Below are 27,864 nucleotides of genomic sequence, written 5' to 3'. Positions count from 1 at the left end.
AGTGTGGCGAAGCAGGTCTCGAAGGAGCCTCAAGTCTAAGGACATGATCCACGGGTTGGCTTGGCCCACAGGTAATGTAGCACACAGGTTGAGGCAAAGAACTAGCTAAAGCAGCAGCATGCCGGTCCAATCACCAGAGAGCAAGAGGGAGATGGGATGTCGGCCATCTTTATTTATTTCAGTCATCTCCCAGTCAACTGTGACCTGATTAAACCCCGCCCACATGTTCCTATTGGCCAAGTTGGCACAATAAACCTTCACTGTGGAAGGGCAGCTACCAAGGAGGTCAAAAGCGTCGTGTGCCAGGCACCAATGAGGGGCATTTGCCAAACACAAGGCTGGGCTGTGTCCTCAAGAGTGTTGTGGTTGTTAGGTGCCGAGTCGGTTCCAACCCAGAGCAGCCCCGTGAACAGCAGACTGAAACACTGCCCGGTCCTGCCCCATCCTTACAACTGTCCCTAAGTCTGAGCCCAGTGCTGCAGCCGCTGTGTCCGTCCATCTCGTTGAGGGCCTTCCTCGTTTTCACTGCCCCTCCACCTTACCAAGCATGAGGTGGTGAGCGAGTTACATGCTAGAACATACCAAAGAGCTGGGAGGCATTTTGTGGGTCTCTCGACAAGAGAGCAGCCTCGCGTTCACTGCAGGGCTTTCTCCTCTTTTGCCACTAGCTGGGTGGTCAGGCGCGGGAAGGCCTCATGCTGTCTGAGTTTCCTAAGGGAAAGTCAATCCTGGGCCTTCCTGACTTCTTTGGGAATTTCCAGGCTGCTCCAGAGAGCCATGGTGGTGAAGGGCACCCTCCCCCAGTAAGGACTGCCAGGCACGCCAGCTATGGCCGGGTGATTGCTTTGCTTTATTCGCAGACTGAAGTTTGCTACATACATAAATCCATGACACATTCCAACACGCGCAGACTGGCCTAAAGGAAAAGACGGTACAAAAATTCAAGACTTGATCGTACATGCAGGTGTCCCCAGGTCACCTCCCGCCACCCGCATCGAGACAGGACTAGGTGGCGATGATCTAAGTGGGGGGCAGGGAATTCTGTGGAAGGAAAGAGCCCTGTGGAGCAGTGGCCATGAGTTCTGCTGAGTTCAAACCCACCAGCCAGCTCACGGGAGGAAGATGAGGCAGTCTGCTTCCATCAAGATTACAGCTTGGGAAACCCAATGGGGCAGTTCTTCTCGGTCCTACGGGGTCACTGAGTCAGAATGGACCCCACTGCAGTGGGACAGTGGCATGAGGCGGCCAGGAGTGCTCAAGCACTGCCTTCCACTAATAGAAGCCGGACTCTCCGTGACTTGTGACCATTTCCAACCCGATCCCGTCCTCCACTGGAAAAGGGAAGGAGCCCTGCCCCCCCCCCCCCAGGTCATCTGAAGATAAGGAGCTGGGGGAGGGGCTACCTACTCAAAGCCAAATATAGCTCCCAGTCCCCCTGGACACCCTGATGGGAAGCAGAAGAGGCCAGTGGTGAAGAAGCAACATCTTGGAGGGTGGGACAAGGAGGGGGTGGGGGGATGGAGGAAGAGGGTCCTGCTTGGACCAGCGTCAGTAGATTTCATGAATGTTCTCCTGATGCCAGCAGCCCCTCCTTCCTCAGGCTGAAGCCAGACTCCCAGGCCTTGTAGGCCACGCCCCAGGAAGGCAGGGGAGGGCCTCCAGGAATCCAAAGGGCCCCTTGGTGTATTCCCAGACTGCTCCTGGCCCATCGCAGAAGCAAAGGCTTGGGACAGGCGTGGGCCACCCGGAGGAGGCTGAAGGGTCCTCATGGCCCTCCCAGGACTCTGGTGACCTTGGCGAGGACAGCACTGACAGCCAAAGCTCCTTTCTAACACTGGGTGGGAGAGATCTTGGGGGAAGAGGTGGGTGGCGGGACCCCTGAGGCAGGAGAGAAGCCCAGTCCCCAGTCTTCCAAGACAGGACAGAGCACGGGATGTCAGTAGCCCGGGCGATAGGGCCCACAGACACGTCACTCTGCAGGTGGTGCAGCAGGGCCACCAACAGAGGAGCAGTGATGGAGAGCCCAGGGCTCCCTCCTCCCCTGGGACAGGCCCACTTAAACCACACTGGTGCTGGTGCTGGCCCCAGCTTCGCCTCGGGGCAGGACGAGGCCAGAGGGTTTGGGTTTGTGTGTTTGTGTTGCGTGTCGTGGGTGTTGTAGCTGGAGATGCAGAAGGACCCTCTCCCTCCTCTCCGAGCCTGCCAGTGTGTATTGGGAGAAAGGAACACAGGGACAAAGCAAGGTGGGGACCGTATCCTAGAGGGCAAACTTGGGGGATACCACCTACAGTCACATGACCTTAACCTTGGTGTCTTAGCCCGTGGTTTCCATGGGGACCCCGGCAAATGAATCTTGAGCAGCATATCCCCAGCTGTACACACCCACCCTGCACCCACACCCCCATCCACACCAGCACATACCCTGCATGCACACACAGACACCCACCGTACCCACATACACTCACACACCAAGATGTACACACCCTCAGCCCACACTCCCATCCACACCAACACATACGCCCCACATGAGCCCATACGTGCCCACGCACACACTCACGCGCACCATGCACATCCACGCTCACACATGTGCATGCACGCACACACGCACGTGCCCGCATCTTCAGGGCTGGTGTTCCTGGGCAAGGGGAGACAGAAGCCTCACTGGCAGGACCCATGCAGGGAGCTCCGTAAGGACAGGGCTCAAGCCCCTGGCCTTATACTTGAGTTCTGGCTCTGCCTCGCAGGGTCACAGAAGTCGCCCTGGGAGCCCAGGGTTCAGGTCCCATCAGCCCTCGGGCTTGGGGACAGCCAAGTAAAACGTGCAATTGCTCAACTCTCCCTGGGAGAGGGCGGTGCAGCTGGATCCCGGAGGGCTCTCCGCCTGCCACCACGCCCCTCCCACTCACACGCCCAGCACCCTGTTCCTCCTCCCCTGGCCCAATTCTTCCGTCTTCCTGTCCACAGGAGGGGCCCCCATGTGAATGGTCATCTGTGACACTGGGGCCGCTGGAGGACTCTGGGGAGGACACACCCAGAAATGCACCCTCATCTCCATGTGCTTACCCTCTGCCCACCCTCCAGCGCTCCCTGGCCTCCCTCCACAGCTCCCCTGTGGGGAGGTGTCAGCTGACAGCAGACCCACCAGGAGCCAAACAGGCCGAGCAGCCCAGTGGGCCCAGCATCACCACAGCGGGAAGAGGCACCTGCAGTGGGCCAGGCTAGAGGCCATGGGGGCTCAGAACCCACGAAGTCCAGCAGCCTGAGGCTCAGGCCTCCCGCCACCCCCACTGGACAGCCCAGGCTAGGCCAACCCACCCGTGGGGGACCCTCCCACTCCCGGGCCATCCGGGGCCTGGAAGGCGGCCAGATGGAGCTTAGCCAGCAGCTCGGGGTCCTCGGCCTGCGTCCCACTCTTCCCAGAGGCCTCGGGGGCGTCCAGCGGGTAGGCCTCCCTGGCCTGACTGGCCCTGGAGCAGGTGAGGAAGGCCAGGCAGGCCTCGCGGAGGCGGGCCAGGTCCCTGTGGGTGGTCTCGCTGACAAAGCAGTAGAGGACAGGGTCGGCCACGCAGTTCAAGCTGGTGAGGAGCAGGGAGAAGTGGTAGGCATTGAAGATTCTCTTGGCGAAGTCGCAGTTGGCCTCCCAGAGGCTGCGCACCAGCAGCAGCACGTGGTAGGGCAGGAAGCAGGCCAGGAAGATGACCACGGTGCTGAGCACCAGCCGCTGGATCTGGTCCTTGCGACTCTTCTGGGTCCCGTGGCTGCGGCGCACGGCCCGCAGGATGCCCTGGTAGGAGAGGAGCAGCAGGCAGATGGGGAAGAGGAAGCCCACCAGGAAGCGGTAGTAGTTGATGCCACGCTGCCAGGCCTGGATGGGGTAGTGCTCGAAGCAGACGCGGTGGAGGTCCTTGTCCACCATGACCTCCTGGTGCTTCAGGAAGAAGATGCTGGTCAGCAGCTCCTTGGCCCAGATGACCACGCTGATGCCCACGGCCGCCTTCAGGGTCCGGAACTGGTGGAAGCGGAAGGGGTGGGCCACGGCCAGGTAGCGGTCGATGGAGATGCAGCAGAGGAAGGCCACACTGATGTAAATGTTCTCGTAGAGCAGGATACCGCACACCTGGCAGGACAGGTCGCTGTGCGCCCAGTTGTCATGCTGGAGCACGTACTGCACCCAGAAGGGGAGCGAGCAGATGTAGAAGAGGTCGGCCACGGTCAGGTTGCACAGGTACACGCCCAGCTCATTGCGGGCCTTGATCTGCAGGTAGCCGAAGTACAGGGACAGGCAGTTGGCAGGGAAGCCCACCACGAGCACAGTGATGTAGAACACAGGGGCCAGCGTCTGGTGGATGGTGTGGTCGGTGACGCAGATTAACGAGGAGTTGTCTGCAGTGAGGTTCCCCATCTCTGGGCCGGAGGAGCCGCCCCCAATCATGGGCTCAGGCTACGAGCTAGTCTCCGCACGGCCATCTTGGTTATCCAACGTCAAGCCGTATTAAGGGCCGGGCACCTTGGGGGGGTGCGGTGGGGAAGCCCCTGAAAGTCAAATGCAGGAGAGGTTGAGAATCCTGCCATGTATGTCACACCTCGTATGCATCAAAGAGCCCTGGGCAGTGGAGTGGGTGATGGTGCTGAGCTGCTAACCACAAGGTCAGCGGTTTGAGCCCACCAACCTCTCTGAGGGAGAAAGAAGAGGCTGTCTGCCCCCATACAGATTAACGGTCTCAGGAACCATCTATTACAATGGTTCTCAACCTTCCTAACGCCGCCACCCTTTCATACAGTTCCTCATGGGGTGGTGACCCCCAACCATAAAATTATTTTCGTTGCCACTTCATCACTGTCATTATGACAAATTAAACAAAATTAGTGATTCATCACAAAAACAATATGTAATTCTATATTGTGAAATGTTTCTTTCTAATGACAAATCAATGAAAGTTTGTCTTGAAGCGTGGTGTAGCATGGGTAACAGTCTTCACGCCGGGTACTCGTAGGTGGGAATGTCTGCATGTTGGTTCCTAAGACCATCGGACATATGTGTTTTCTGATGGTCTTAGGTGACCCCTGTGAAAGGGTCGTTCAGCCCCCAAAGGGGTCGAGACCCACAGGTTGAGAACCCTGATCTGTTGGGTTGAAATGAGTTTGTCAGCAGGTTGGGTGTTTTGAATTTGAGACCACCCCCATACAGTGCCCTAGTGGTGTATTGGTTAAGCGCCTCAGCTGTTAGCTGCAAGGTCAGTGGCTGAACCACCAGATGCAGCCTGGGCAGCCTGTGGGGCAGCTGACTCTATCCTACAGTGGGGGGGACGAGACAGAATCAACCCGAGGGCAGTGGGATTAGGTGTTTTTGCCTATGATGCGGTTTACTGTCCCATGAGAATGGAGCAGGGCCTGGTTCATGCTGTTTTTCAGTTATCCGCAGATCAGCCCTGCCCTTCCCCTGCTTTACTGGAGTCAGGCTGCCCTCTCAGGTCTTAGAGGGAAACCCCAGGGAGTCCAGGTCCTGGCTCTCATCAAACCACTTCCTGCCACGACTCCCAACCTGTGGCAACTCCCATGGCAGGCCCTGTGGCCACGAGGACTTGGTGGGTAGCTGCACAGCTGAGCTGGGAAAGGGCTCGGCCAGCCACCCAGCATGCCCTGTCCTCCGCCTCACAGGGCAGTAAGAGAACCGCTCCCCCGCTTGCACAAGCTCCTGCAGTTTCCCCGGAGAAAGCCAAAGCTTTCCGGGCCTGGATGATTGTCAGCTGGTCTCCAGACCATTCCTCAGAGTTCACGTCGGTCTGGAAGCTTTGATGAAACCTGACCTACGCCAGGCAGGCCTCTGCTGACAGGCAAGGTGGCTATGAGGGAGGTGTGTTGCTGGGACTCACACCTGGGTCTTGGGCCGAGAAGTCACTCTCTGTACCACCACTGCCCCGGGAGTTGTCCTACCAAGCAAGAAAGAAACAACCAAACCTCACTGCCATCGAGTCGATTCCGACTCACAGTGACCCTGTAGGACAGGGCAGAACTGCCCCTGTGGCTTTCTATAGGAGTAGAAAGCCTCATCTTTCTCCTATGGAGTGGCTGGTTGGTTTCGAACTACTGAACTTTCCTAAGTGCGTCTAAAACAAGCTAGAGACTAGTCTGACCCAAAGCCACCCTCCTCTTACCTGGACTTCAATTCCCGATAGTTTGTCCTCTAGGCAAGCCCCCCACATCAACTCCTTACCCCCATCCCCACTCCACTGCTAATTCTTCCCACCCCCTAATCTACCCCCTAACTCAAACTCTCCCACCCAAGCCCTTTCCATCCGGTTCCCCCATTTCTCAAGCTCTCCCCCACAGATACCCTATTTCCTCAACTCCCCCACCTCCCCAGCTCTCCCTCACCCCCAATAGCTCTCTGACCTCACAAGCTCCTCCCCTAGCACACTAGCCTCCCCACCCCTCATGCCCAAGATCATTGTCCAGGCAACATCATGATAAATGGAGGACAGATTGAAGTTATCAAGGATTTCACATTGCTTGGATCCATAATCAATGCTTATGGAAGCAGCAGTCAAGAGACATAAAGAAGTATGGGGGGCCGGCCCCAACCCCAACTATTAAGTGGATACCTGCCCCTCCCCACAGAAGAATTTATTTCAAAAGACGGCATTGAATCTGCAGCTCTGGGAGAGGGACATATCTGATGGGAGAACACATGAGCAGATGGGGGTGGTAGGGAGAGAGTAGAGCACATCCTGGCCCACCAGGCCTTGAGGACGATGACCCCAATTAGAGCAGCCAGTCCACCGAGAGGACCACATGGCCAGCCCCACTATGAGACATGACGTCCCTCACTGGCCCATAGCCCTGCAGGGGACAACACCAGAGACACCGTGTGGGAATTGCACCCAATCTGATCCCACCACACCGAGGCAAAAGATTAAGGGGGTGCAACAGAATAACAAAGGAACAGAGCGATGAGGTACCCAGGGAATGCTGAAGGTGGACTTCAGGGCCAGAGCGTAGTGCCCCAACAGACTGGACTGGAAAATACTCCTAAAGGCCAACAAACAATCCTTGAACTAACTACAAACTTTTCTTTCTTGTGTTTTGTTTTGTTTTGTTGTCATTGGTTTGTTGTTGTTCTTTTGTTGTATATTGTTGCTTGGTTTTGCTGTCTTGTTTTAGTGCATGCTATTATCTCCGCAGGTATGTCTAAATAAGATAGGCTGGATGAACAATCTGGAGGAGAAAACAACGGGACCGCCAGTTCCTGAGGGACATGGGAGAGGGGGAGGTGGGGGGGGAAAGGTAGTGGTGTTAACAAACCCAGGGACAAGGGAACAACAAGTGATCCAAATTGGCAGTGAGGATGGTGTGGGAGGCCTGGAAGGGCATGATCAAGGGTAAAGTAACCAAGAGGAATTGCTGAAACCCTGGTGGAGACTGAGCATGATAGTGGGACAGGAGGAAAGTCAAGGGAAATAGAGGAAAGAGCTGGGAGGCAAAGGGCTTTTATAGAGGCTTTTATAGAGGTCTCGATAAAGACATGTACATATGCAAATATACACATATATGAGGATGGGGAAATAGATCTATGTGAATATATTTATAGGTTTAGTATTAAAGTAGCAGGACATTGGCCTCCACTCAAGTACTCCCTCAATGCAAGAATGCTTTATTCTATTAAATTAGCATTCTATGATGCTCACCTTCCTGACACAACTGCTGAAGACAAAGAGGGTGAACAAACAAATGAGGTGAAGAAAGGTGATGGTGCCCAGCTATCAAAAGATACAGCATCTGGGGTCTTAAAGGCTTGAAGGTAAACAAGCGGCCATCTATCTCAGAAGCAAGAAAGCCCACATGGAAGAAGCACACCCACCTGTGTGATCATGAGGTGCCAACGGGAATCAGTTATCAGGCCTCAAAGAACAAAAAATCATATCACTGTGTGCTCACCTCCATGATACGATCACTGAAGACAAATGGGTGCATAGGCAAATGTGGCGAAGAAAGCTGATGGTGCCCGGGTATAAAAAAATATAGCCTGGGGTCTTAAAAGGCTTGAAGGTAAACAGCAGCCATCTAGCTCAGAAGCAACAAAGCCCAGATGGAAGAACACTAGCCTGTGAGATCACAAGGTGTCGAAGGGATCAGGTATCAGGCGTCATCAGAACAAAAAATCTTACCATAGTGAATAAGGTAGGGAGCATGGAGTGGACACCCCAAAGCCCATTTGTAGGCCACTGGACATCCCCTTACAGAAGGGTCTCAGGGAGGAGACGAGCCAGTCAGAGTGCAATGTAGCAACGATGAAAAATACAACTTTCCTCTAGTTCCTAAATGCTTCCTACCCCCCGCCACACACACACACATACACACACACACACACACTATCATGATCCCAATCCTACCTTGCAAGTCTGGCTAGATCAGAGGATGTACACTGGTACAAATAGGAATGGGAAACACAGGGAATCCAGGGCCAGCGGTGTGAGTGGCAATACTGGGAGAGTGAAGGGAGGGTGGGTTGGAAAGAGGGAACCCGATTACAAGAATCTACATGTGACCTCCTCCCTGGGGGACAGACAACAGAAAAAGTGGGTGAAGGGAGATGTCGGACAGGGCAAGATATGACAAAATAATTATTTATAAATTATCAAGGGTTCATGAGGGGAGAGCGGGGAGGGAGGGGAGAAAATGAGGAGCTGATGCCAGGGGCTTAGATGGAGAGCAAATGTTTTGAGAACAATGAGGGCAATGAATGTACAAATGTGCTTTACACAATTGATGTATGTATGGATTGTGATAAGAGTTGTATGAGCCCCTAATAAAATGATTAAAAAAGAGAGAGACCTAAAGATGAGCTGGATTATGGAAATCTGCTGCACAAGACCTCTTTAGAGTGTTGAAAAGCAAGGATGTCACTCTGAGGACTAAGGTGCCCTGACCCAAGTCATGGTGTTTTCTATCGCCTCCTGTGCATGTGCAAGTTGGACACTGAATAAGGAAGACTGAAGAAGAATCGATGCATTTGCATGGTGGTGCTGGAGAAGAATGTGGAAACTGCCGTGGACTGCTAAAAGCACAAACCAAACTGTCTCGGAAGAAGTACAGCCAGATTGCTCCCTAGAGGCAAAGACGGAGAGACTTCTTACATACTTTGGACAGGTTGTCAGGAGCGACCCGTCCACAGAGAAGGACAGGCTCGGCACAGCAGAGGGGCAGCGGGAAAGAGGAAGAGTCTCACTGACACAATGGTTGCACTGATGGGCGCGAACATAAGAACAATTGTGAGAAGGGCACAGGGCCGGCCAGTGTTTTGCTCCATCGTACACAGGGTCACTGTGGGTCAGAACAGACTCAAAGGCTTCTAACAGCAACTCGACCACCAGGGTTCAAAGTCTCAAATCCCTTCTTGAGATGTTTCATCACTTGCGATGGTCCATCCTCCATGTCTTAGGTTTCCGCTCATGGGCTTGTCTTCATTTTCTTCCATTTCAACCTCAGCTTACCCATGAGCCAGGGCTGGATGGTTCCACAGTGTGGCCGTTACATCATCTGTTGTCAACGTGAGAGGATTAAGAGCAAAGGGGTGGAGTTTAGCCTGTCAATCAGGCTGCAGCTTGAGGACCTCATTTAGAGACACTAAGGAGATACATAGCTCGCTGGAGGTGGGCCCCAGGTTCACTCCTTGGGAGACATTGCAGTGGAAAAGACACACAGAGCTATGCTGGTGGCAGCCAGAGCCTTGGAGCTGGAGGAGCCACATGGAGACCCACGCCATCACTGAGATGCTTCCACCACCACTGGATCCACAAGACTGTCCACCCCCTGGCCTGTGATCTTCCTGCATTTGGCGTCGTGTCATGTGCTGCATGAGACTCTAGAGGAATGTATGGACTTGTATTGAACATATGGGCTAATATTGGACTTAAGGCCTTGATCTGGACTGGGCTGGGATGCTTTCTTAGTATACAATTACTCTTTCTATAAAAGCTCTTTCTGTACACATATGAGTGTCTCTGGATTTGTTTCTCTAGTCAACCCAGACTAATACAAGAACCAACAAACCTGTCTTGGAAGAAGTACAGCCAGAATGCTCCTTAGAAACAGGCATGGTGAGACTTAGAAGTGAGGAGCATGGTGAGATTTCATCTCCTGTACTTAGGACAAGTTCTCAGCAGAGACCAGTCCTTGGGAAATAACGCCATGCGTGGTAAAGTAGAGCGGGAGGGAAAAAGAGGAAGATCCTTGGTGAGATGGCTTGACATGTGGCTGCAACCATGGGCTCAAACTTAAAAACTGTGAGGATGGTGCAGGACCGGCAGTGCTTCGTCCTATTGTACAGAGCATCGCTATGAGCCGGAACCAACTCCAGGGCACCTGACAACAGGTGACAATGGGCAGGGCATTTCACATGCCTTCTCATCTGGTCTCCACAACAGCCTTGTTGTCCCCATTTTAGAGGCAAGGAAACCGAGGCCCTGGAAAGTGGAATGGTTTGCTGCAAAGTCCAGTTTTCTGTCTCGACAAGTATTCTTGGAGCATCTCCACTATTTATGGTACTTGGCGAGGCTGGAGGACTTAGAATAAACAAGAAATGGTTCCCACCGTCAAAGAGCCTGTGATCTTGTGAGGTAAGATCTCCATGTGCTCAAATTACCACCCCCGAGGCAGTGGATAAGGAGCCTTGGTGGTGGTTGGTGTAGGCATTGAGCTGCTAACTGCAAGGTGGTGGTTCAAGCCCACTAGTCACTCCAAGGGAGAAAGATGAGGCTCTCTGCTCCTGTAAAGACATATAGTCTCCCTGTGAGTCAGAATTGACTCAGTGGCAGTGGGCTGGGTGTGTTAGTCTGGGTAGACTAGAGAAACAAATTCATAGACGTTCATATACAAGAACAATTGAATACTGAGACAGCATCCCAGCCCAGTCCAGATCAAATCCATAAGTCCAGTATATGTCCATCTGTCTGTTACAAATCTATAAATTCCTCTTCAGACTTAGGAAATGCATGCAATGATGCCATACTCAGGATGATCACAGGCCGGTTGGGTGGGAAGTCTTGTGGATCTAGTGGTGGTGAAGACATCTCAGCATTGGCAGGGGTCTCCAAATGGCTTCTACAGCTCAGGACACTACTAGTGTAGCTCCATGTGTCTTGTCAGATGCAATGTCTTTCAATAAGTGAGTCGAGAGAGACAGAGAGAGAGAGAGAGAGAGAGAGAGAGAGAGAGAGAGAGAGAGAGAGAGAGAGAGAGAGAGAGAGAGAGCCTCCCACCTCCAGGGAAGAATACGGGAGTTCCCAGAATCCTTAGGAGAAGGCCATGCCCACACAGAGGCCTCATTGACTATTCAATGATTGACAGGTTAGACTCCACCCCTTCACTCTTAATCCTCAAATTGACAACAGATTGTATAACTACCACACTGGGTTTGGTTTGAGGCAGTGTGTTCTTGGTGCTGTTGGCTCCCTCTGCACAGGGGTGCTTGCTCACTCTGTCCTCCATCAACCCCATCTACACTCCGGTGACTACCAGACCTCTCCCAGACCAAATAAATACCTAGGCAGCTTCCTGATGCCCCATGGGACCCCAAGCCCACATCAGGTCCTCCATTTTCTTCCCTAATCTGTTCCTGGAAGTTTCCTCACTGTCTGCCCGGCAACTTCTGTTGGATGCTGGCCTTCTGCTTTGCTTCCTCCCTGGCCTTCATCCATCATGAATTAACTAGTTTTACCAACTCCTGAATATTTTCCAAGACCCTCAATGAGATGGATTGACACAATGGCAGCACCATAGGGCTCAGGCATGGAGACAATTGAGAGGATGGTGCAGGACCACTGTGCAGTGTTTCGTTCTGTTGTGCACAGTCACTATGAGTCAAAGCCGACTAGATAGTACCTAACAACAAAACAACAAACATTTCCCAAGCCCACAACATCCTTATCTGCTCACGCACCCAATGCCCTAGAGTGGCATATTCACCACTTCCTCCCCTGTATAAGTATAGCAGCTTCCTGTGAGATATCCTGCCTCTATCTCATCACCCTCAAAGTACCCCTCTAAAAAGCAAACCTAACCAAGGCTCTGCTCCAAACCCTTCCAGGATGCCCCATCCATCCACCCACCTGTCCATCCACCCATCCATCCACACCCCTGTCCATCTATCCACCCACCTACCCATCTATCCATCCACCTACCCACCTACCCACCCACCAACCCATCCACGCACCTATATAGCCAGCCAGCCACCACCCAACCACTCATCCACCCATACACACACCAATCCATCCATCCATCCCACAATCCTGAATCACTATCATATGGAAGGCACTGTGTGAAACACTGGTCCCTAGCCTCGAGTCCATCACAGGGGAACAAGCTAAGTGACGCCAGCTGCCTGGGAGAGCACAGGATCCTAGGGGAGTTCGTGGGAGTTGGCTTGCCCAGAAAGGAAAGGCATCCCTAAGGAAGTGACAGGGACTAAGAGGTCAGGGGAGAGGCTGCCCGAGCAGAAAAGAGTTTCAGTCGGTGGGGACATGATGGCCCCACCCTAAGTGCAAGGGAGAAAGGCTTGGCACATTTAGGAAACTGAAAGCACCAGGGCAAGCTTAGATTTGCTGTTGTGGTTAGGTGCCATTGAGTTGGTTCAGATTCTAGTGAGCCCCTGCACACCATCCTCACAATCGTTCTTATGTTTGAGCCTGTCATTGCAGCCACTGTGTCCATCCACCTTCCTTTTTTCTGCTGCCCCTCCACTTTACTGAGCAGGATGTCCTTCTCCAGAGACTGGTCTCTCCTGATAACATGTCCAAAGTACATTGGACCAAGTCTCATCATCTTTGTTTCTGAGGAGCAGTCTGGCTGTACTTTGTCCAAGACAGATCTGTTTGTGGTTTATTAGATCCTGGGATAAAGGAAGCCTGGCCAGAGAGAAAACAACAAGAAACCATGTTGTTGCTGTTTTTGTTAGGAGTCATCATGTCTGTGCCAACTGGTAATGATCCCGTAGCTGGTGGTTGGATGGAAGGATGGGCAGATGATAGATGAGTGGATGGACGGATACATGGATGGATGGACAGATGAGGCTGGGTACTAGAGAGTGGCAGCATCATTAAGTGGAAAAGACAATGGCCATGACATCCTCCCCAGTCTGGTGTCCCTTCTCAAGCTGTCTCAGCTGGCCAATAGGTGTCACTTCTCTACCTAGGCCTCAACACAGCCAGCCCTGCCTTATACAAACACCCACACCCTGAGGGCAGGCACCCCAACTCTCTAGGTTTGCTCCTTTCTCCGCCTGATCTCCGCCAGACCCTTGCTTCTCCAAAATGAAAGGGCACGGTGAAAGCAAACGTACAAGGGGAAACAGGACAGGAGAGAACTGATCCACCCGGGCCTCCTGGTCTCTTCAACGCCTTTCTCATGGGCCCCATTGTGCAGGTGAGAAAACTGAGGGTCCGAGAAACTAACCGACCTGCTCAGGATCCCACAGCTGTGATGTGGTTCGGCCAAGATTTAAGCTCCAGACGGTCTTCCTTTCTACCAGGGTTACACGGCTGTCACTGAGCGGGCCACCCTCAACCTCCAGCTACTCCGGGCTCTCGTCCCCAAGATGCGCCCACAGGGCCACCAGGCGTCTCGCTGACCTCATCCCAGTCCTTGGGGAATGTTCTGTGGAGCCACCTCCTTCTCAACACCCACTTACCCACTGAAGGTTTCCCAAGGGTGTGTGTGTGTGTGTGTGTGTGTGTGTGTGTGTGTGTGTGTGTGTGTGTGTGTGTGTGTGTGTAGCCGGGGTGGTGGGGTGGGGGTGGCTTAGGTGAACCAAGGCATGTCGCTGTTTCTGCCGATCTGTCACCATCCAGCCAAGGCAGGGAGAAAAACACCCAGCGAGTCCCAAGCCCTAGGCACAAATCTTAAGACAATGCTAATTTGCAATGAAGGAGTCTCCTAGAAGTTTGATGACCAAGAGGAAGGAAGGTCCCTAAAGAAATCTCTTTGGATGTCATCAGCAGGAGTCTGTTCTAAGTCAGAATCAACTCTGTGGGATGGAGGTGTCTGCGTGCTGGCTGTCAGCCGGCGCATAAACAGTAATCTAATTCATCACCCATCCATCCTGTGTGGTGCACCGGGCACGCACACAGACTTACTCACGGGCAGGGACTGCCCCAGCGGCGGCCCACAGCACTGCGGTCATCCCCCTTCCCGGCTCAAACATCCCCCCCAGGAACCAGTCTATTTCATTTCCTCAGTCTTGTGTCGAGGCCACTGGGTATTTATTTCCACCTGGGGAGGAACTATTCAGCCGTTTGCATGTTTCCTTAGTTCCTGCTTTCGCCCCATAGCCTGCCGCCAGTAACAGCAGAATCCAGCAAGCCTTCTCCACAGAAGCCCCCAAGGTCCCTGGGAGCGGAGCGGGCCAGGCTACCAGAGCTGTCCCAGAGACACCCCACCCCCATGCTCAGGTGCACACAGGAAGTCTGGGGGGGCCTACTCCACAGCCACTATTGGCAGCTTTCCTGCTTTCTGGCGCCACAAGCCACGGCCAGGGATCTACGAAGCGCACGCAGACTTTCCACACGTCTAGGTAGTTAGAGAAAGGTGCTGTGTGCCTTTGAGTCAGCCGATCACAACTCCCGGCGACCCCACGGGCAGAGTAGAACTGCCCCATGCGGCTGCCCGGTCATCTTTGGGGCGCAGCCCACCGAGTCTCGGGAGAGATGGAAACAAACTTCTCAGGGGAACACTCACCTCGCCCCCCCGCTGGCGCTGCACCGCGGGGACTTGCTCCTATTTCATTAACCCGGGCGCACGACTGGGCCACTCTCCGCGGGTTGGGAACAGCCGGCCTCACCACGCCTGGGATGCGGGGCTCACCTTTCCCGGGCTCGCCCGCGCCCCAGACGGGCCCCCGCCGCCAGGTGGGCAGCTGGCCGGAGCGGGCAGTCCCGGGCTCGGGGCGGGCGTCTCGTCAGGACGGGGGAGGGAGCGACGGAGGAAGGAACTGGGACGGGCGAGGGCGCTCTGCCCGCCCCCAGGCAGCTGGCTCTGCTCTCCGCCCGCCGCGGCTCCGCAGAGGCCCCTGGTCCCCGGACCGCGCTGTCCCGCAGCCGCGTCCAGACGCTCCCGCGCGGACGGAGGCTGGATCGCGGGAACACCAGGCTGGAGTCCCGCAGGGCGGTTGCCCAGGAACCGCGGGCAGCCCGGAGCCTGAAGGCAGCGCCCCGCTCCCTGCTCGCGCGCAGCCCTCCGTCCGCACCGCCTGGAGGGGCTGAGCCCGGGCCCGTGCGAGTGCGAGTGCGAGTGCGGGGCAGGGTGGGTGGTGGAGCGCCAGGGGCTGGTGGGCGCCGATTGTACCCGGGGCACCCCCGCTGCGCACCTACCACCACACCACACCACACGAACAGGGGGAGCCGACTCTGACTGGGGGCGACCCCAGGTGGCACGGGGCAGAACTGCTCCGCGGGCTGTCGTGGGTTCCCAAAGCCAAGCACGTATGCAGCACGCCAGGCAAGGAGACCCCAGATTCTTCCCTAGCACCCCAAAGTCAAGGCCGTCTACCCCCAGCCAATGGGAATCTTCTGGGGCCACTTGTTTGTGGTGCGAATGGGACCACAGGCAAGCAGGGAGGGAGCTGTGAACCCTCGCCCATCCTGGAGAGGCTCAGCCTTGGCCACATGCCGGAGCCCCTGGAGAGCTTTTTAAAGAAATCCCCTTGTCCAGGTGCCACCCACAACCTATTGAAATCCTATTAGCCAGAAGGAGGCAAAGAGTGGCCACCTTCAGTGTTTGTGACAGTTTCGGATGGGGGTGGGTGGGGGAGGTACTGATGGGACTAAGGTGATAGGATTCTGCAGAGGGACAGAGAGATGGTTCTCTTGTGCTTCATTGCTCAGAGCAGGGCCAGGCTTCAGCCATGGCTTGTGGCTTCCAGCCGTCTCCTGGCTTTCAGGGGCGCTCGGTCAACCCTTTTCCCCAGACAGTCCCAGCATGGGAGGACTGAAAGACGCCCCCTTGGAAGATACCAAGCCCCCCTCCCCACTATACAGAAAGTTAAGTGAAGACAGACCAGAGCTGGAAGCCCCCTGCTGCCTGCTTCCCTCCAACACACTATCCTCAGAAGCTGCTCCCCCAAGTCAGCCTACAACAGGCCTGAGGGCCTCTGAGGTCCGGAATCCTCCCTGTTCCATCCAGTAGTGAATCAGGGGACCCATCTCCTTCAGAGACCTTTGGGAGGGAGGACAACACGGGTGGGGCCTTGGGTGAAACTTACCATCACAACACCAGCCTTCTCAACGTCCCCTGTGAGCTGCTGTCTGCTGGCCTGGAGTTAGGAGCAAGAGGCTGCACTACATTATGTATGTTTCGACACAAATGTTACCTCAGCAGGGTGGAGGTGAGACCGGGTTTCTATGACCTCATCAGAAAGGGCTGGTGGGTCACACATGCAGGAGCCACCGAGCCGTGAGTGCCTGACTGCCCTCAGGACATCCCCACGAAAGAGAGCGCCTCTGGCCCTTGCTACGGTGCAGCCAGACCAACAGGACGAGGGTCATTTACAGCATGGCTGGCTGTATCTACAGTTACCATTGGCCATGCCACATCCCCTCCTCCCAGCACCTCTAGGGACCAACAGGCAGGAGGCTGCCCCTCAAGCTGTCCAGCCTGCTCTGCCATCAACCTGGACAGTACTGACCTGGAGGGGCCAAGAAAGTTCCCTCCCCACTCCCACCCCTTACTTTAGTCTTGGTGTAGGTCCACTGAGGCCTGAACTCATGAAATGCCCACCTGGTGAGAGCAAGGAGGGTCCCTGCCACATCCCAGAATCTGTGCCAGGATTCTGTCTTTGGCCCGGAAGGAGGGGAGAACCACAAGCACCAGACACAGGCAGTGACATGAAGGGACCTTCCCACTGCCGTCAGTTCCATTCTGACTCATCGCAGCTCTGCAGGACAGAGAGGAACTGCCCGCAGGCTCTCCAAAGCTGTGGATCTTCACAGAATTCCACTGTTTCATCTCTGAGCAGTTGGTGGCTTGGAAGCATTGACACGCTGTTAACAAACAGCTCAATACTTAACCTAAGGAACCACCCAGGTTCCCTAGAGGCTCCATAACTCCACCAACCCCCAACATCTCCGAGTCAGTAAGAACAATTGCCCAAGACAAGCCTCCTAGCCCCCTTCCTGAGTCCACAGTGGTTGATTCCAAGAGCTGCCACAGGCGGGTGGGCGTGGGAGACAATTCCAAGAAGGCTGTGATGCTGAGTCTGTGGGTGCAGTGACCTTAGGACCTGTGGGGTCTATCCCTCCTGGGAAGACAAGGGTTCCTACATGGGGTTGGGAGGGGATGGGTGGCTGGCCCTGCGTTCATTCAGAATCTCTTCACTGAGATAGCAACCACCCTACAAAGGAGGATCCTCTGGGCTCGTCATGGCTGTTGTCTGGTCCTGGGAGTCCATTCCAAGGAGAACTTTCCCATCACCAGCTTTCTTCTGTAGACCTCAGCCAAGTGCTTAACCCATGTATCACCAAAGCTCTTTCAGCTGATATGCTCTGAGACGTGGTCATAGCACCCACTTCACTCTACTTCTGCTCCCACAGCTACCCATTTTCTTCAATCCATGCATGCACGAGTGTGTGTGTGCATGTGTGTACATGGGCGTGTGTGCACACAGGAGTGTGCGTTTCCTTGTTTTAGGGGAGGGCATGCAACAGACAACAGATAACCTTTTAGTGTCACATTTGTATCATTTCAAACTGATCTGTCTTGGAAGAAGTATGGCCAGGGTACTCCTTAGAAGCCAGGTGGTGAGACTTCGTCTCACATACTTCAGACATGTTGTCAGGAGAGAACAGCCCCTGGACATCATGCTTGGTCCAGTGGAGGGGCAGCGAAAGAAGAGGATGGCCCTCAAGGAGATGGCCCTCAAGGAGATGGTCAACACCATCTTTTCAATCCACTCATCTTTTCAATCCAATCAGACATCGCCTGTGTCCTCACCACCCCTCTTCCAGGTGGCTGTGCCAAGTATGCGCACTCCCTGCTGAAGTCCATCCCTGGCCAAGAGGCCTACCCAAAGCCACACAGCCAAGTCACTCGGTGCACTGCACTCTGCCACCGCAGTGCTGTTCTCCAGCCTGCTTCCTCAGCGGGACCAGTCCATGACCAGGCAGGGGGCCCCTGCTTGCCAGTTGCTCTTTGAATGCTTCCTCCCAGGCTCCCTCGGCTCTCAGCAATCCCTCCTAAGGGGCAGCAGCTGCCCTGTGCATCAGAGGGACCACATCTGGAGGAAGGACAGGATTGGAGGCCAGTCCAAACCCCCTTCTGGAAATGAAGGGTTAGCTCCGGCACCTTTTTTTTTTTTTTTTTAAGTAATTACTAGGTGGCCGCGGAGCCAGCCGAGGGGGTGGCTGCTAAAACTAATCTGCGGCCACAGGGCGGAGACACCCCACCCCAGTGGGGCCTCTCTGCGCCTGCCTGTCCGCCTGCCCGCGCCAGTCCTGCAGCCTGAGCGCGCGCCCGCCCGCCGGGAGCTGCCGCCCGCTCCTGATCCTCGCATTGTCCCCACCCCACCGCCCAGGGGACGCTCCGCACGCGCCCGCCCCGCACACGCACGCGCGTACAGCTCACCTGTTGGGCCCGCGCGCTCACGCCTGCGCCCGGGTGCCCGCATACTGGCTCTGCACTCGCCCGCGCACACGTGATTGCGCACACGCGCTGCCTGCATCCACGCACCCGGGGCCCGAAGGTGGGGGGCCGGGACGCGGGGGCACAGTTGAGGACACGGGACTGGCCACCACGGCCTAGCGGGACCTCACGTAGCGGCGCGTCTGTGGAAAATTGCGCGCCTGGCCAAAGATTCCTCCTTAACCTGACGCATCCCCGCGCTGTCTGATAGCTGCAAGGTCCTTCCAGTCACCGCCGAAATGTTCCATGATGGCGTGGTCTCTTTATTTTCTTTCAGAGTTTTTTCCCCTATGTCTTTCTACTGTGCTCATTAAAAGATCACACAGACCCAGGAAGCTCTCAATTATGGTCGCGTGACAGTTACGCGATGGGCTGCTAACTGCATGGTCAGCAGTTCCAAACCACCAACCGCTGCAGGGGGTGGGGTGGGGGGGGTGGCTGGCGAGGGGGAAGGGGCATTCTACTCTTATAAAGAATTGCTGTCTCAGAAACTCACAGAGGCTGTTCTCCTGGGTCCTACAGTGTTGCCGTGAGTTGGCATCAACCAGGTGGCAGTGGGTGACCTGCTCATAATATAAATGGGCACTCGAACACCTTGGTTGTTTTTTCCTGGGTCTGGATCCTGCTTCTGGCTCATTTAACACCAGTTCTTTGGATTTTAGCCAATGGTCTGCCATATTGCCTGCCAATCTTGGGAGTTGTCAATGGCTTGCCATCTGACCTACTAACCTTGGATTCATTCGCCCCTGCAGCCACCAGCGTGTTGTTGATTCGGGGCTCATCAGCTCCACTGCTGCATTAGTCAGAAGCCTCCAGTCTGCCATGTGGCCCACAGACCCGGAACCTGCACAGACTCTGACTTGCCTGCTTCTTCCGCTGTGGGCGCCATTTTCTCAGTTTCAATGTATATTCATATAAAAGCTTCGCTGACTTAGCTTCTCTAGAGAACCCAGCCTAAGACACTCTCCAAGATTCAGAAGCAAGTTCAAAGGCATGCACATAACTCTCCAAGTCATTAATAGAGCATGTACATAATTTAAGGGAGGATTTTGAAAACACGGCAAAGCAAATACTGCCAGTTACTAATCATTAAACAGTCACCGCAGCAGAAACGCTCGAAATAAACAAGAGAGTGGTGGAAATGCTCCAGCAACATGCCTGAGTGCCAGAGATCCATTCTGTGTAACCACATGGTGTGCTGTCCTTGACACACATGAATCTTGGATGAAAAGAAAAAAGAGGAACTGATGCAGAGGGCTTAAGTGGAGAGCAAATGCTTTGAGAGTAATTAGGGAAAAGAATGTACGGATGCGCTTGATACAATTGATGTATGTGTATGTGTGGATTGTGATAAGAGTTGTGTGAGCCCCTAATAACATGTAAAAAGAGAAAAAAAAATAACAGCACGGGGCACAATTAAATTTGATGACTGATGCAAAAAAAGAAAAGAAAGGTGAAAGAGTCTGAAGCTTATTTTTCGAATGTAGTTTCCTTCTTACACAATGTAGAATATGCCCGATGAAGAATGGATGATGGCATCCAATACATTCATTAGCACAGGTTTATCCTGATGATTCAATACAGTCCTGTGTGGAGAAGTGTAACAATTCCGTTCTTTGTCGCATTTCTATTTGTTCTTTCCTTCATCAAAAGTCGGATGTTAAAGACTCCTGCAATTGGAGTTGTCTGTTTCTCTTTTTGATTCTGTTAAGGTTTGGTGTCTGCACTTGGAGGCTCGGTCCTTGGGCACGGGTGGTGTGGCCTCGTGTCGGAGGGAACTTTGTTGTGTGGTTGTTGTCAGGTGTCATTGAGTGGGTTCCGACTCATAGCGACCTCATGCACAACCGAATGAAACACTGCCCGCCCCCATGCCAGCCTCACAGATGTTCTTGTGTTGAGCCCATGGTGGCAGCCCCTCCACTTTATCCAGCATGATATCCTTCTCCAGGGACTGGTCTCTCCGACAACATGCCCAAAACACATGAGACCAAGTCTTACTATCCTGCCTCTCCCAAGGCAGATCTGTTTGTTCTTCCGGATATTTTTTCCATACTTCAAGTGTTTGGTCTGCCTTCCTGATTCAATGTCCAACTTTCCCATGCATATGAGGTGATTGAAAACACCTCCGTGATTGGAATCAGAGCTTGCTTACACAGTGAACCCCTGGTTTGCAGAAGGCTATGGATGACAGCGGAAGTCCAAAATCCACTTCCAGGGTCTCCCCATGAGTGAAGTCTCCGGTGAAGCCCTCTGCGCACAGTCCAGGGATGTGAACAGTCTTGCTGTCAGGCAGGGAGGATTCTGAAGCCAATTGGGGGAGGTGCGGTTGGTTTCAATGCAATACCTTATCACTTGAGCTACCGTTTGACGCATCTCAAAGTGGCTGTCTTTTCTAATATCCCCTGCTTTCTTCTTTGATGGAGTTTTTCTATCAATAGTCCGGTCACCGTGGTTGGTGGTTGTTTACTTGCTTCTTGTCTGTGTTTCGTATGCGTTTCCGTATCTGAAATCCAGGTCCAGGATAGGTGGATCTATGGGAGCACAGGGGGAGGGAGGGGAGAATGGGGTGCTAACATCGTCAGTGAAAGAAGCCAATGCTCTGAAGTGATGGTGGTGACGCCGCACGCATCTTCTCAGCATGCTGGCGTAATTAAGTGGTGCCATAGGTGAAGCATATGCCAACAGACCTATTTATATTGTATCACCCTTTAATCCTTCCATGTCTCTTTTGCAGGATCTTGCCTTACAGGCCATTCTCTTAGAAACAAATTTTGCCCGTCTTGCTCTTTTTTGGTTTCCATGTGTTTGGTAGAAGTTTCCATCTTTGGTTTTTTAGTTCCAAAATTCACTTATTTTGTTTCGGGTGAAAGTTGGCACCGCAAACTAAGTTTCCACTTCGTTTTCCCCACAAACTGTCCCCTGGACATCGGTTCCATCTCTCAGGATCCTCTGTCTCCCCGATGTTTCCCTCTGCTTGGTCTGCCTCCTTTCATCTAGCTCCCTCACCCCTCCTTGAGTGTCCCCCTTTGCTTCGGGATAAATGCCAACTCGTGGGTCTTGTGTGGTGGATTGTTTAAAGAGAGCATCACTCACGGCGATACTGTCCATGGTATAGGTCAATTGACTGGCTCAAAGTGGACGCTCACGAGTGGCTTGTTGTGTGAGATCACTAGGATTAGGGTAACTGCCACGACAAAGGCTTGCGTACCAAAGGGAACAGACTTTGGAGGTTCCCAAGGGAGGGAGGTCACGGGCGGGAAGATGAAGCAACACACGAGAAGGGTGGCAGATATTGACTGGGGTGAAAGGGAGGCTGGGGGTCCATAAGAGAGAGAGGAGAAATCCGGGGTGGGAGGATAAAATATGGGAGGTGGGGCTGATGAGGGAGTTGAACTTTTGAATGTAGAGTTAATGCTCTGGAATATAAGCATGCTGTCCCCCCTCAATCTAATTAATAATTTTAAAAGTTGCATTATGGATAGCTCTCTCTCTCTCTCTTTCTCTCTCTCTCTCTCTCTCTCACACACACACACACACAGACACACACACACACACACACACACACACCTCAAAACTCTAAACTCACTGCCATCAAGTCAAAAGCCTCTTCTTTCTCCCTCGGAGCAACTGGTGGTTTCGAACTGCTGACCATGCAGTCAGCAGTCCACCTCGTACCCCACTGTGCCACAGGGGCTCCCTTATATAGCTCACTCGTCCCACTGGCATACATGAGTCTATACAAAAGAGGGCATGACTGATTTCTGAAGTCTGGGCCCCTCAAATGCTTTCATTCTAGATTAATTCTCTGCCCAGACCCCACTCTCTCTGGGCCTTCCCCCACTTGGCCCTTGGGGGGGGTCACATACCCGTGCTGGAGGGGAGGGGTGTCCGATGGGCGCACAGCAAGGTGGGTATGTGCGGCACTTGGGGTAGCTCTTGCCTTCAACTGGACTTATTAACCTGGGTACCTGGGGACTCAGACTGGGGACTCCGGGCACATCCGGGCCTGTCTGCCTTCGCCCTGCCTTCTCCCGTGACCACAGGCGCCTGCTCAGAGGGCCACGGTGACCACGGTCTGCGCCCGGGCCTGCTCTGAAAGTACGGTGTGCTGTAGCCTCCCCCATCCTGTCCCCCGCACAGGCTCAGGAGTGGCCTTGGACCGGGACCGGCTGCAGAAGGACACAGGTTTTCCCCACTGCCTCCACTCCTAGTGGCCCTGGCTTTAGGGGCCTCCCAGGTGGAGCCACGGATGAGAAGCTGGGAGAAGAGCCTGGGAGGGGCTCTTCTGCCCGGTCCACCCACTGCACCCAGGGCCCAGTTAGTAACCATTTGGTAGGAGCTTGGGCTAGCCCAGCCTGGATCCAGCTAGGGTTGTCACTTCCTGGCCCCTGACCTAGAATATCCCAGAGCCATAGCATGTCTGAGCTGAAGGTCAGGGCCAGCACAGGCCCTTCTGTTGAATCGGTGGAGAATTCAACAAGGCCTCATCCTGGAGCTTTTCCGCCCATCTGCCCACCCAGAGCAGCAGCCGCAGGCAGTTACAGGAAGCTCCACGGAGCTCTTACTGGGCACTGCGCTCAGCACCGAATACTCTGATTCTCACAAGGATCCTGAGATGTAGAAACTACCATGGGCCCAATCTTAACCATGGGAGAATGGGGCACAGAAGTAACTTGGCCAAGGCTACACAGTAGAGGCTCTAGGATGCACAGCTGAATCTAGAGCCCCCAGCCCACTGGCACCCTCTACTAACCACCCTTAATGGTGCTCTTTCTGATCATCCACGTCTGAGCGCCTGGGCTTCTGTGACCCTCTCCACACACAATACCTCCTGTCCCCATTTCAAGACCTGTAAGTCACCACCACTCTCAGCTGCGTGGTGGCCTCAGGCAAGGTGTGCCGATGCCCCCCTCCTGTACTCCCTCGGGCCCCTTCTCAGCATTCACTCTTTGCCCTGCCTCCTGGGGTTGCTGAAACCCCGTGAGGTGCCTGACTCCCAGCCTGGGGTCTGGCTTGGAGCCGAGCTTCCTCATCTTTGCCTGGAAATGGGTGACTGGCCCCAGGCCCTGGGCAGTTGGTCGTCAGGACGGCCAGCCAGCGAGTAGCAGACAAGGGAAGTAGAAAGAGAGAAGATAGAGAGGGAGACACACACACACACACACACACACATACACAGCGAGAATCCTTCCTATTTTCTGCCCTCTTCTCTGGGGTACTCAGAGCTGTACCCTTTGTGGCCGGGCCTCTAGGGGAGTCTCTGGAAGAGAGGGGCAGTGGGCAGTTACCCTGGCAGGGGAGGGAAAGAAGCTGGCAAGCCTGTAATGTCCCTTTTCCGGCTGGGCACAGACCCAGCAAGCTCCTAGCAGGCTCCGCTCCAAGGCCAGGTCAACCTCCGGAGCCCTTCCTCCTGGCAGAGTCTGCACAGATGGAGATCTGGGGCCCCTACCGGTGCTCATAGAACCGACCGCCTGAGTGTCCTCAGGTGCAAGCCCTCTGCCCAAAGCCCAGCCCCTGCGAGGAGGCATCAGATGTTTGCAGAAAGCCGGGACTGAAAGACCACAGAATGTTTCCACAAACTTTTCGGAGCTCCCATGTTCCATAAGACTTAAAACTAAAACAAATCTACCGCCAGCAAATTGATTCCGACTCACAGAGACCCGTGGGGCGGAGTAGAGCTGCTCCGTGGGGCTTCTGGGACTAGATCTTGGCAGAGACAAACAGCCTCAGCGTTCTCCTGTGCAGTAGTTGGTGGATTTGTACTATGGATCAAGCCTTAATCCACTCTCATGATTGTTCATGGCAAATGCCATTGGCCATGCGGCTGTTTTGTGTCCTATAGGCTTAGTCTTAGGAGAAGCAGCCATGGTGGCACTGTCGGGTGAGTGTTGGATTGCTAACTACAAGGTCAGTGGTTCAAACCCACTGGCTGCTCCTGTAAAGACAACCCTCCGCAGGGTTGCTGTGAGTGGAGATTGACTCAATGGCGGTGGGCTCAGTGCTCATGAATGCTCTTTTCACCCCCAATAAGCACTTGCATTCTCTCCATTTTACAGATCAGGAAGCCGAGTGGCCAACGGTTCTGTGAATTGTCCAGGCCAACACACACCTCAAATCCATCTGTCTTGGAAGAAGTCCGTCCAGAGCGCTCCTGAGAGGCAAGGGCGGCGAGACTTCGCCTTACTACTTTGGATGTCTTGTCAGGAGAGACCAGTCCCTGGAGAAGGACATCCTGTTTCGTAAAGTGGAAGGGCAGCAAAAAAGAAAAGCCCTCCAGGAGATGAGCTGACACAGCGCTGCAGCAATGGGCTCAAGCACAGGAACGATTGTGAGGACGAAGCAGGACCAGGCAGCGTTGCATTCCGTTGCTCACTGGGTTCCTGTGGACCAGAATCGCCGGCACCTAACTACAACCACACCACAATACATCTTTGGAAATCTTATTAAGAGAGACCAGCCCCTGGAGAAGGACATCATGCTTGATAAAGTCAAGGGGCCGTGGAAAAAGAGGGAGACCTTTAATGAGATGGACTGACACAGTGGTTGCAACAATGGGCTCCATCCACCATGGTCACGGCTGTGAGGATGGTGTAGACCAGGCATCGGTTCGTTCTGTTGTACACAGGGGTCGCTATGGGCCAGAACCGACCCAATGGCGCCTGACCATGACATGTAAGCCCTGAGACACTGTCCCAGGCTTTGAATGGGGTCAGGACCATGTTCTGCTTCCTCCAATACCTCAAGGAGAGAAGAGGGGGCTTTTAAAGCCCATCTTGAGTCTCAGATCACAGGCCCCTAAGAAGTTTCTGGCTCTCAGGAGTACAGCCCATGCATATGGAGCTAGGTCCATAGCACGACCCCCAGGGGCATATCTCAGGGGCAGGGGGAGCGTGAGGCATGTTTAATCTATGAGCGGTGACCCCAGTGCACAGCCTGACCCCCCTTTCTCTCCTGTAGGTGCTCCATAGAGGCCAGGATGGCGAGACTTTGTCTTACAGACTCTGGACATGTTGTCAGGAGAACCAGCCCCAGGAGAGGCCATGACGTTTGGTAAGGTGGAGGGACAGGGAAGGAGAGGAAGACCCTCAGGGAGATGGATGGACACTGTGGCAGTTATATAATCTGCTGTCAATTTGAGAGGATTACGAGTGAAGGTGGGGAGTCTAGCCTGACAATCTGGTCCCAGCTTGATGATCTATTTAGAGGCACCAAGGAGATAAATAGCTCACCAGAGGCAGGACACAGGCTCACTCTCTGCAAGACATCCCTGCTGAGAAGACACATGGAGAGAGGCTGGTGGAGCCAGAGCTCTGGAGCTGGAGGAGCCACATAGAGACCCCTGCCAGCGCTGAGATGCTTCCACCGCCACTGGACCCAGAAGACCTTCCACCCACTGGCCTGTGATCTTCCTGGATTCGATGTCATTGCATGTGCTGTGTAAGTCTGAAGAGGTGTTTATAGACTGGTATTGGACATCAGACTTAGGGACTTGATCTGGACTGGGCTGGGGTGTTTCCTCAACATTCAGCTGTTCTTGTATGTAAAGCTCTTTCTTATACATATATGTCTATGCATTTGTTCCTCTAGTCCACCCAGACTCACACAGAGACATTGGCTGCAGCAGTGGGTGCAGCCATAAGAACAACAGGGAGGATGGCACAGGACCAGCAGTGTTGGGTTCTGTTGGGCACAAGGTGGCAGTGGGTGGGAGCCGACTCCGTGGCACTAGCAAGAATGGCGACAACAGTCCCTGGCTGCAGATGCCCAGCCAGAGCTGGAACCTTCCACGCTTGACATCCTCTTCCACTCAAACCAGCTCCCTCTAGGTGACTGGTGCACATTTTAGAAAGAACCAGCGAGGTACCCCCTTGGGGTACCGCTCTCCCCAAGGAAACAGCAGTTCATCTCTGGGCAGGATGCCGCTGTTTATCGGTACCCAGGTGGCCCTCAGCAGAATGCGTTCTTTGTAAACAAAACCTGACATTGGCCTGATAAACAACAAACAGCTATTCGGAAGAAGCAAGGCATGTGTGGCTTCCCAGACTCCTGCTGGGCCCAGAGAATGGTCGCTGAAGACCCAGGCTGCTGGAATGCTGCACCCCCAGAAACCATCTCCCAGCCTGGGCTCCAGAAACGTGGCTGGTGCCCCCACCTGGCACAAGTGCATCGGCATGCACTTCCTCTGTTCCAGCCTCTCGTGGCTTATTTGTATTTTTATGTTTGTTTGTTTGTTTTTGGCTTGGCGAAGAGTCAGCGTTCCTTTTGGTCCTAAAGGCAGAATCTCCCGCATCACCTGAGAACAATCTGCTCGCTATCACGTAGGTCTTCAACATCGCTGGGTGTGGTCCTGTTCTCAAAACAGCATCATCTCCACACGGCTCCTCACTCCCCTCCCTCACGTCGATGCTGACTCACAGCGACCCTGCAGGACAGGGCAGAACTGCGCCCTCCGAGTTGCCCAGACTGTAGCTCTATGGGGGGCTCGACTTGCTAGGCTGGCGGTCAGCAGCCCAACATGTCACCACGAGGCCACCAGGGTTCCTCTCACCAACACAGGTTCGGATCCGAACACAAGCGTACATCTGGCAGGGAGGGCACAGTGTAACCCCACTCCCTCCTTTCGACTGCGGACCAGTCAGCGCTCCCCAGGGTGCTGCAGCAGCTGGGTGGGTTCCTGTAACTTTGGGAACCACCCTAGGACACCCGCCCGAGTCAAACTCTCAAGTGGTCTGGCTGAGCGCCATCTGCCCACCACAGCAGTGCCCCTCTGGGGTGCTGCCTCCCGGCAAACTCTCAGGAATGAGACAACATGCCTGGGCGCCGAACCACACACAGATGACCTGACCGGCTTGAGAAGCAGCTTCTTTTGTCACTTGTCCTTTCAACGCGCACAGCTGGCCCACTGCACAGGAAACCACTCTCTAGCCCCCAGACTGCGCACGGACTCCCCACTTCCTTACTGAGCTCCCTCCAGCACCAGCTCCTGTCCCTGCTCAGCCCACGTCTCATCCTCATTCCCCACCCCCTGCCCCCGTCCCCCCACACCCCAGTCCTTCCAGGGATCCAGAACCCCCGGCTGGCGGCGGACACGTTTGCTTCAGAGAGCTGCTCACCGGCTCCGAGTCAGGCACCTTCCAGGACAGCTCCAAGCAGCTCCGAGTGGGCTCTGCTGGGTGAGTGTCCTCTTGTCTGGGGCCAACC

General features: G+C 54.3%; 1 protein-coding gene across 2 annotated transcripts; it reads right to left on the bottom strand.

Moving 5' to 3' along the window:
• Window positions 1–58: 58 nt before the first annotated feature.
• Window positions 59–27,864, bottom strand: GPR68 (G protein-coupled receptor 68). Of its 2 annotated transcripts, none has more exons than XM_075530917.1 (2): window positions 27,777–27,864; window positions 59–4,533 (listed from the first exon to the last, which is right to left on the bottom strand). In XM_075530917.1, the coding sequence occupies exon 2, from the start codon at window positions 4,430–4,432 to the stop codon at window positions 3,302–3,304; it is 1,131 nt and encodes a 376-aa protein (XP_075387032.1). In that variant the 5' UTR covers window positions 4,433–4,533; window positions 27,777–27,864; the 3' UTR covers window positions 59–3,301. The 2 variants fall into 2 exon arrangements, with proteins under 2 accessions (XP_075387032.1, XP_075387031.1); XM_075530916.1 differs by lacking the exon at window positions 27,777–27,864 and adding an exon at window positions 14,731–15,342.

This window comes from Tenrec ecaudatus, chromosome 14 (genome assembly GCF_050624435.1).
Source record: "Tenrec ecaudatus isolate mTenEca1 chromosome 14, mTenEca1.hap1, whole genome shotgun sequence".
In the NCBI taxonomy this organism is placed as follows: Eukaryota; Metazoa; Chordata; class Mammalia; order Afrosoricida; family Tenrecidae; genus Tenrec; species Tenrec ecaudatus.
This window is presented reverse-complemented; position numbering and strand designations above follow the sequence as displayed.